At 39.7% G+C, this 10,451-nt stretch overlaps 2 protein-coding genes across 3 annotated transcripts in view; both read right to left on the bottom strand.

Annotated features, from left to right (window-relative positions):
- ORAI2 (ORAI calcium release-activated calcium modulator 2) overlaps positions 1–520 on the bottom strand; it is a 13,753-nt gene extending 13,233 nt beyond the window's left edge. The window contains exon 1 of one of the 2 annotated variants that reach the window (XM_085315291.1): positions 271–520. The gene's annotated coding sequence lies outside the window, so the exon portion shown is untranslated. The remainder of the gene's footprint in view (positions 1–270) is intronic. The other variant, XM_085315277.1, reaches the window with a different exon arrangement.
- Positions 521–2,555: 2,035 nt separating this feature from the next.
- Positions 2,556–10,246, bottom strand: PRKRIP1 (PRKR interacting protein 1). Its single transcript, XM_085315305.1, has 5 exons — positions 10,034–10,246; positions 8,444–8,544; positions 7,548–7,633; positions 5,687–5,754; positions 2,556–3,299 (listed from the first exon to the last, which is right to left on the bottom strand). Exons 1-5 carry the CDS (start codon positions 10,035–10,037, stop codon positions 3,184–3,186), a joined length of 375 nt encoding a protein of 124 aa, XP_085171431.1. The 5' UTR covers positions 10,038–10,246; the 3' UTR covers positions 2,556–3,183.
- Positions 10,247–10,451: the final 205 nt, after the last annotated feature.

Here is a 10,451-nt window from a genome sequence, read left to right as displayed (position 1 = left end):
CTCGAAGGCGCCGGGCGGCCGCCGCCCTCGGGGCGCCCCTGCCAGCGCGCACTACGGGGAGAAAGTCCGGCCCGCCGCTCCAAAGGCTCACGGTCTGACTGAAAAAAATAAAATAAATAAAAAGGAAAACGACCACTCTGATAAAAGCGTTACCCCGGTCTGGACCTTTCYGTGGAAAGATTTAGAGGTGCAAAAGTGTTAGTTCAGCGGGATCGAAATGTGCTTTTATTCAATTATGAATTATATACACACCGCCGAGTCACCACTTACATAAGTCCAAAAGGCAGCGCCGACTTGTGCCTCCGCCGAGCTGCAACAACCTCTGGCTGAAGTACAAAAAAGACTTGCAAACGAGGGCTATCAACGCCAGACGGCCATCGCCCTGCATTCCTCCTTGATTGGCTCAGCAGGAAATCCTGAATAAACCCATCAAAGAGCAAGGACGGCARTAGACTTATGGGAAAGAGGAAGGAGTTCCTTCCCTGAACTCGAGATAAAATGCTGCAGGGCAGTGCAATGTGTCAGCTTTATCGCAAAGCAAGCTCATCCTCCTGAATTTGTTTCTGTTTGGGGAAGAAAAAAAGATAAACAGAGGAAAACAATCCCTAAAAGCTTATCTCATTAAAGAGACAAATGCACTTGTTATCCTAAGTGCGCCTTTCACCTTTAAAATTGCAAATATCTTGCTGGGTTGCAGCACTAAGCTGTCGCTGTGGTCCCTTGGGGGCTCACATGCACGTGGAAATGGAGCAGCAGCAAACCTAGCCCCCCCGAAGGTTAGTCTCCTCCATTAGAGGAAGGCGAGGGACTGCTTTAGGAAAGAATCCAGAGCAAGGATCGAACTTAAGCAGGTCACGTTTCTTGGCTATTTAAATCCTTTGTTTTATTACTCCCTTTTCGGTGCTGTATTTGGAACAGAACAGTTGTAGAATTGTTCCTACTTCTACTACAGATAGGAGCACTTCCCTTTTTGTACTCCACAGATGATGTTTCCCCGTTTTGAGGTCACAGAGTATTTGCATTTATTCTTAACAAGTAAACACCCCTTCAGCCACTCACTAGGAAGTGTCTTTGTGTTCTGGAAGACGTAGTACTGATGCTGAAACAACCACAATATAGCACAGTATTTTTCAGAATTCATAGCAACACATACCAAATACAGCTCCTACTGCTACTTCCAGCCACCCCAGCAAGGAAGATTGTCAGGCAGATACCACCTTCAGCAACATGTTCTCTTTGCTTTTTATGGATTTCACAAAAAAGCTTAGCATTCCTTGAAAATGTGCGCATGAATAATTCAGCATGGGTAATGATGGAGTCCTAAGGAGACAGGACAAGGCAGCACAACCAGAATTCCTTCAGTTCACCAAGACTGATTCAAGTCCATCTTCTCCACAACAGAGAGACGATACAGCACATCTGCCCTACTTCATGCAAAATAACACTTATTTATTCAGCTCAAAAGCCTGACAAGCTCAGAGGCAGAACAATCTTGGTTTATTTGCGAGATGCCTGCTTCCTTTCTATCAGCAAAGACCAAAAAACAATATTTTTAATCTCTCAACCCACCTCATAGATATATCAACATGGTTTACCTACCCTRAGGGAGATTCAAGTGAAGCAGTTCTCATAACTCATCTCTCTCCAAAGGGAAAATGTCAGCCACTGCAGAACATTCATTCTGCATCTTCAGTCTACTCTCAGATTGGAAGTGCTAGAGAACGAAACRCTATCAAAACTTATTCTGAAGTACCTGCTTCTACAGAGGTTAAGTGCAAAACAGTTCTATGCAGATCTATGCCCCTAGAGAAAAAATTGACCTTACAACTCAGAAAAGCTATTCAGTGCAAAGTCTTTGGGAATGTATGGGGAAAATGAACACAAACATCACTTGCACTTGATCACATCTGCTTCCCCTCTGCCACGATAATGCCACAGAGAAGCCACTCATAAGCCCAGCTCAAACAAGATGCCCGATTTCTGGCAGAACTGCTCAACAAAGGYTTAGTCTAAAAAGAGATTCTTCCATTTTTCTTGTTTTTACTTTAGGTAATTTGGCATTAACAAAGGCTTGAAAAGAAGTGGCACCACATTCTGGATGCTGAGGTCCTGGGATGAGTGTGTCTAAAAGATGACAGGCACTTCTAATTCAAAGATACACTGAAGACAACAACCTAAATTACACACAAAACCACAATTGCATATGTTTTTCATTTACGCACCAACAAGCGTGTGCGTGGGGCTGAGCAGGGAACCCACAGTTCAAAGCAGAAAGCTCAAGCAGAGGTAAAGCTAGGTATCATTACATGAAGTTGCACAGAAGCAAAATCATGCCATTCTGAGCCTTTCTACCACAGGATTTGGAGGCCTGATAGACACAACCTTTTGGAAAACCTTAATACCATTCTAATCCCAAAGCCAAAAGTATGCAAAATGCAGCTTCTAACAGATTTTCACAGATGCCACATTACTCAGTCTTTTTATCCTTTTCTCCAGCACTGCAAACAAATCTTCATTTTACCAATACCCTATTCAAATAAAAGCAGACAGAACAATCCAATACACCCCCTTTATTCATTTAAAAAACCACGGAAGAAAAGTAATAGGGAAAGTTTTAGCAATAAAAAAAGGGATCCTGCTTAAAAATGTACAGAACTTGTCTAGCAACATAAACTGATTTCTTTGGGTTAGAGATGACCCCATACAAAACCCCAAATTCAGAACACTCACAGTGCAGGGAAGTCTGGCTACAGACCACTTTTCTACTTTAGGCTAAACACTTCCCTTAGATTCAGGTATCCCATTGCCACCAACTTTGACATAAGTAGAATATGTAGCCCTCACAGTAGTATTTTCCCTTAAATGATAACAGGTATGTTTTAGGTTTCAGACAGAAATACACTTTGGGCCATGTTAGAAAGAACTCTAGGGTCACAGAGACTTCTGGCTGACTCTTTAGAGCAAACTTAGAGCAGACTGCACAGCAGTTATACAAGCAGTTAAGAAAGAAATCTCTTATTTGGCATTTCTCTATCAATAGCTCTTGGACTGGTGGCGTGAAGGTCATCCACCATTAAGCAGATATAACATACGTCAATGGGTTCTGCTTGGCTGAGATGGAAAGGCTTTCATGCTCCTGAATATAAAGCAATGAACAGTGTTTCCAGCTGTCCCTGAAAGGCCTCATCCTCTTCCCATTACAAAACTTGGCTCTTCAGCATCATCTTCCTTCTCTTCCTCCTCCTTGCTGTCCTCTTCATCATCCTCGCTGCTTGCTCGCTCTTGAGATTGATCAGATTCTAAAAACACAAACAGTATGAAGCGRTAACATACTCCCACGTGTCTTCCTTGTTAAGCAGCTCACAACAGAACAGTCTCAGGTGCTAGGCAAAGGTATTCTAGGTCATACTAATTAGTATGAATTGGTAACATATTCCCTCGTGTTTTCTTTGTTAAGTATCTCACAACAAAATCGTCCCACATACTAAGGAAATACATATTAGGTCCTAATAATTCTAACAAGTGATGCCAAATTCTGAGCATTGAATTCTACCTCAGAGAAATACTCCCTTCATTATTCAAACTATACTACCCTCTGCCTAGTTCACCATTAAACTACTCCACCTCCTTACTGAATATTATCTCAGATGCAGGTCATCAACCACTAAAGCAGCAGATTATCTTCTTCCCAATCTCATCTCTTCATGAACTTCCAAACATCACAAAGTATCATCACAGAATGCAGGCACTGGGAAGTCACGTGCCAGGCTCAGGGTATTTCAATGCCTATCCAAGCTTACAGAAATTCCATAAGCTGCCAAGATCTTTTACACGTTGTTTGGTCTATTGCAAGTACATGAACTCTAAGACACGTGTCACGTTAAGTTCACAGAAAACTCATAATGTCTTACCTGCTAAAACACCAGAAGAGAAAACACCTACTGGTAACCGAATACTGGATAACGGAGATTAGTCATCATACAAAGTGGGACCTGGACCTAACAGCCATTCTACTGTTCCCAGTAGCTCTTATATCGTTATTAATAATCTTCCAGAGCTAGTCATGGTCAGCTCAGGTTCTGAACRTTTATACTTAGCATTTAGGATTCGTTGTCTGATGCCACCATGCGGTGAAGTTCTGTACTGTCATTTTATATTAGGGGGATCTTTAGAATAATGCAACTTAACAGCTGACATTAAGAATAAAGCACGGCACTAAAATAATGTTTTTACTATAACAAAGGTGAAAGATGGCATATCAGAATGAGGATTTATTTATTCATGTAAAAAAGAAAATAAATACTTGACTACTACATCCAACAAATACACTTTAATTACTTTCGAAAAACTGTCAGATTGCAACCTGAGGTCCACAAAACAAGGAAAAAAAACAAACAAACAATAAAAAAGCCTATTTTCAGTAGACTAAAAATGGCTATCAGTGGCCTGTACCTCCATAGTTTTGGGGTTTGTTTGTTTTTACATAGAGGACCAGCAAGTCTGAAAACCTAAGAACTGTTTTAAAGACAGAGAGAGGAGTTTGGATTCTGGCTTCCAAAAGATGCCTTGTTTGTGCGGAATAAACATTTGAGCTCAACAACCTGTATAAGGCAGTTCCTTACCAAAGTGCCAGTCCAAACCCCTTTCCCTCAGCCACTCTTTAAAGGGATGTTTTTTTCTTTTTTTGTTAAGATTCAGACTTTAATTCTCCTCCCAGTCACAATTTATAAACTTGTAGGTTTTAGAAAAAGCTACAATCACTTCCTGTCACAAGTACAATTAATCCAAGGATTAATTTAGCCTCCCATGTTTATATGGGAAGCTGGCAATGGTTCAATTCAAATATATCTAACAGCTCATTGTTCTAACAGAATTATCAGGAACTGTTGTAACTTTGAGACTAAGAATTACTGCAGAGTTACTGTGCTAATTCACAAAAGGAGAACTATTTTTGAGTAAGCTAAAGTGCACACATTCAAAGGAAGCAACCAGCATTCAAAAGTTTGAATAAAATACTGATGTTACTGAATGTTAATTTTTAAGACGATGAGAGAGAGAGAGAGAGAGAGAGAAAATCAGATTTTTCATGTTTGTTTTTATGTAAAATAGTAGAGTTGTGGGGAACAGATGGCACCAGGGCGGCTCAATTTCTTGCACACAAAATCCTAATTCAGTTTCTTGCTGTCCAAGATGTGCATTTTTTGTGTGTGTGGTTTTTTTTTCTTTTCTTTTTTTTATTTTTTTTAAATCTCACTGTGGTTGTTTTCCCATATGCATTCAAAATACACATAGAAAAGAACATGCTGTAACAACACTGGTTTTTCAAGATATTCTAAATTTTCAGTTTGTCAGAATATCCAGTCAACAAACTCAGATTATGATGTTAGCTGTCCAAAATTTCCCCAATAAAGGGAAAATATTCATAAACAGGCAAGTTATGTTTAAGATTAAATCTCAAGTTTTCCAAGTTAAATCTCAAGTTATCCAAGTTATTTGCAAGATTAAATTTCAACCTAAAGGACATTCAGAATGAACTTTTGAAATATTAGCTGAAGTATCAAAGTTAAAGTCCAGGCTTCCTATCCAGGAATGGTTGGAGTTGGTATGAAGGGTGGAACAAACCCTTCTAGGCTTAAATTAGGGAGCAGAACTAAGTCTTGACAAAATAAGACTAAATTTCACTGACCTTTTTCTTGCTTCTTTTGTTCAAGTTTATTTTTCTTAGCTTGCAGTTTCTTCTCTTTTAACTTCTGACTATCAAGAGAAAAAAAGTCTCTCAACATTTTAATGCTTCTACACATTCTAGTCACATATTGATAAAGGACATATTGGAGGCATTTTGGAAAAAACAGAAAAAACAGACTTGAGAAAAGAAGTTCAAATTAAATTTGGTCTCAACTAAAAATTCAGTGCAAACAAATTTAGACACAAGATCAACAGAAACTTTTATATGTAGTTTTTTGTCCAATGGAAACTTTTTTTAAAGTCTATTCCTTGACACGTCTGCAATCAAAACTACGTAACACACAACAATCTCCAGGAACAAAAATGAAACTAACTCTATGTTTTAACTACTCGACCTAACAAATAAGAAAAAGGAAATAGTGCCAAGAATCTGGACTGCTGAAATTGAACACAGAAGAAAAAATTAAGTCATCACCAGTAACATATACTCTAACTGAAAAAATAATGCATTATGCATTGATTTTTCTTAGTCAACATGATGGRCGCATTGGGTAACATCAGGGATGAGGGGTGATTTCAGTTCCTATGACCAGTYCTGTTTGCCTGGCGAAGGTAACAAGGCACACCAACTGCAGGCACAGGGCAGAACCACCTGCAGTTTGTGCCCCCGCTCAATACCTTGAGTGAATTCTCTAGAAACAGAGAGCCAGCTACCATACCTGTTACCTGGGCCTGAAGAGAATGGGTGGTGAGGGAGGTCAGAGAGGCTCCTACTGGCTGCYGCCATTTGGTACCATTAGACTACTCTACAGAAGAGGGTGGGGAAACGAGGAGTTAAATTGYTCAGGCAAAATTTGCTGCTTGAATAGCTGTTCTCCACCTCAGCAAGGGAAAAGGCAGCAGGCCAGATCTGACTTGCTGGCCATCTGTTGGACCACATTAAATGAAAGCAAAATGGTAACAGTGTTTTTGTTGTGTAGGTTTGTGCTAACATACCACTGAGTCACTTTGTACAGGCCTTTAAGAATAAACTTTCAGCCACAAGATGTGAAACCCTGACTTTCAAAGAGGCAAGAAGGAAGCTGCCCATGGTTAGCACCTCTGGAAGACCCAAGCCATAATACCTTGCTGTTTCTAGAAGTTATGATTGTTACAGAGTATGAAATTTCAATTCCTCCATTACAATTCTCAGACCATTTCTTGAGAGCATCAATCTCTGTAACTACTGTTTCACTTTGGCTAAAACATGAGAGTGAAGCATTTTATATTTCTTAACGTTTCCATGCAATTTAGTAGATCTGACCTGGCAGACGTATCACTGAGATAGGCAGAAGTAGCTGCTGCTGCTAACAATATTGCCTTTCGAGTATTCACAGACAAACTGTGAACTGGACTAGTCATATCGATGTACAGACGACAGTATCCTGCGAGGCCCATCACACACTGCTAGCACAAACCTGTACTTGCAACCGTGATGCAGCAACTATTTTTGCACTTAAAACTTCTTGATGTCAGATATTACAGACATTTCTTGAAGCCAGATGTACATACAAACATATGTAACAGATACACAATAAAGTATGTTGCAGCCTACACCAGCGTCAGTAAGAAATGCTTCCATAGTCAAAGTTTTCCTGCTAGCAATGGCACTGAAAATAAATCACCCCAACAAAACCTGTCAAGCTTATAGCTGCCTTTAGGAACTACATAATGATATAAACAAAATTAATTTCCACAGCCAGACTTCTCAGGTGATAGATGTGGACGCAGAATGATAGTATTTATCCAAAGTACATAGCTACAGATGAGGTGCACATCAGGAGGGCTCTATGTCAAGCCTCCTGGGAACAACCTGCCCTTACCGCTTCCTTCTGCGTTTTGCTGTTTGCTCTTCCGCAATCATCTTRTTCCTCTCCAGTTTCTTCTGGAATTCCTCATCTAGTTTTTGCTGTAATTGATCACATGTTACACTTYGGTCACAACCTAAATTAAAGTACTTCTTTCCAAAGTATTTTCTTTTAGGGAGAAGTATTCTAGCAAAATACAGAAGGGAGCTTTGCCAGATTTTGTCCAGCTTCTTTTTTTAACACTTAACCCACGCTCCAAGGGATGACTTCTATACAGATAGCATTTTTTATCTGTAGTCTGGACCAAACGTTAAAGCCTTATGAGTGAGGAATCCTCACGAAAAAAAAAAAAGGAGGAGGAACTTTAGGCTTCTAAGAACTCCAGTAAAAACAATATAATAATTTGAGTAGAAGCAATAAAATAATTTGAGAGACATAAACATTAACACAGGAATCAAAGGACTCATCTTGCAAAGACGGAGTATAAGAGCACAAGTCTTTGAAAAAGATGCTATTCTACTACTGGATTAAACTTAGAGAGATTTGGACTCTGTGTACATGCACTTCCTTTGATTCTGTCCATGCAAAGTAAGTAATATTAGGGATTTAATTTCATTATCAGAGACATTTCTAMTAGTTTTTAAAGCATTTCTAATCCAGCATGAGAAATAGAACATTCTTTTTCTGTCTTACTGGGCCTTAGAYAGGGCCACCACTGAACAGAGAAGACAGAGTGTGCCTGATAGAAAGCACCAAACATATCACGTATTCCTACACYGTCTTCCTCTGATAAGAGGTGGTTTGTAACTGAATTCTATGCACATGATTTTAAAAGAAAAAAAAAAAGAAAGAAAAAGTAATGAATACCAAATGGCCAGAATAAAAACAATTGTAAGAAGAGGCCTGCTGACCTTCTCAGCCATGGCATCCATGAAATCTTGCCTCTGGTACTCTCGCCGACGAAGATGCCGGTACACGTGAAACTCCCCACTGCCAGCTCCAGCACTGGAACCTACAATAAAAAAGGGTTAGTCTGCTAGAAAATAATACATACTAGATGTTCACAGACGACTATAGCTAGGTGCTGAGGAGCAGGACATACTAAAGGCCATTGCAAGATGAAAATCTACTGGAAATAAATAACAGCATATAGAGCATGTAACCAGTTTTTATAAGCTCAAACCACTTGCAATCAAAAGCCGAAGTGAGGTGCAAAACCACACACTTACGGTTCACTACAGCTTTTACTGGTCAATGCAAGTATCAAAACATCAGCTACCTCCTTAAGGATAACTCAGACTTTGCAGAACATCCAGACAGTAAAAGAACTACAAAAATCAAACTCATATCCCATTTTCTTCTAGATAGAGGCCAACTAAAATATCCTACTGAGGCTGTTTCTCACCTATTTTCACATCTCATATAAAAGTGAAGGTCAACAGAAAGGTGAGAAAACCTGTCACCTTACATTTTCGCATGCAAGATGAATACCGCTGACAGTTTTTTGTTTTGTTTTCTTTTGTTTTTTAAAGAACAGATCCCTACAGCTCTGTCTTCCTGGCATTAATCTGCATGTTAGCCACACAGAAATTTTTCATTCAACATTATACTCCATTCCCTCCTTGTCTCCTGAGCCATTTCTCAATGCAAGTCACATGTGTGTGTGCAAATATATGCTTAAAAAAAGACATCTAATACTTAAAACACAGAAGCTGGGACTGCAACAGGGGTGCTCTTAACTATCAATAGAGTCCGAACACCTCAAGTGTTACCGGATAAACAACCTAGTCCAGCTCCAGCACATGCCAAAGCTATTTGGAAATGCCACAAGGGAACTACAATACACAGAACAGTTTATTCAAAACTGTATATAACCTTTAGTCCAAGATAAATTATTCTGAAAGAAGAACAAATCTTCTAAAAAGAATCATTAATAAAGACAAAGATCACAAATAAAGAACTTACACATGCAGATACAATTTATACCACAAATAGTAAAATTAATCCAGACAACCTTGTCCCCACAGATAAAACTTAAGTGTTGCCAGAATACTTAGATCGGATTCCCTGCACAGATGCTAGCTCCTTACTGACCATATACAAACAAATAAAAGTTTGTTTCTCACTAAGATTCAGACACAAAGCAATCAAAGGAGGGACTTCACAATTATAAGTCTTCAGAGCACTCACTGAACTATGGAAAGGAGAGATTTACTTGTGTTGTCATCAAAAAATACAGCAGCAGCTTATTTCCTTGTATACAGTCAGGCACACAGTCCACATGGCGGATTGCCTTAGGCACTGTTCACTTTGCATTCTGACAACAGAAGTAAACCTCAAGAACAAAGAAAACTTGAAAAAAATCAACTCTAAAGGCACATTTTGTACTCTTTCTCCAGCAGAACGAGCAACAATAGAGAACTGTCTCTACCTCTTCGAYTAAATACTTTTCTAAGCTTAATGTAGCTGATCCTGCAGTTATCTAAGAACAGTATCTTTACCCATCACATCTCTAACAAACTCCGGGGGAGGTCGTGGGGCCCATTCATTCAGTTTTTCAGGAATTGGTACAGTCTTTTCCTGCAAGAACAAACCAAGCAGCCATTAGTATCTTCTAGGAGCAAAGCGTGCAGTTTTAACACGTTGTAGAAAGGTGGTATACGTATGACAACAGACTCTTCCCCCAGCTGACAGATCTCAGAAGGAGCAGAGCTGTAGTAGTTTCTTCATGTGMAGGGACTGGGAACATGCAGAAAAACACGCCCCCGTTCCTTCAAATTCAGCCTGCAAGTCAACAAACCCTAGGAGGATTACAAGGGTCCACACTTCTTTTCAGTATGGAAATCAGGGCAGGTAAGTTAGCACCTCCGTGTACCTGTGGAAGTTGGCTACATCCCCACTGAAAGCACGCTGGGAAGA

The sequence above is a fragment of the Rhea americana genome, unplaced genomic scaffold (genome assembly GCF_003343005.1).
Source record: "Rhea americana isolate MKP2758 unplaced genomic scaffold, rheAme1 scaffold_111, whole genome shotgun sequence".
Classification (NCBI taxonomy): domain Eukaryota; kingdom Metazoa; phylum Chordata; class Aves; order Rheiformes; family Rheidae; genus Rhea; species Rhea americana.
Note: the sequence above shows the minus strand (reverse complement) of the source record. Positions and strands in the feature narration are given on the sequence as shown.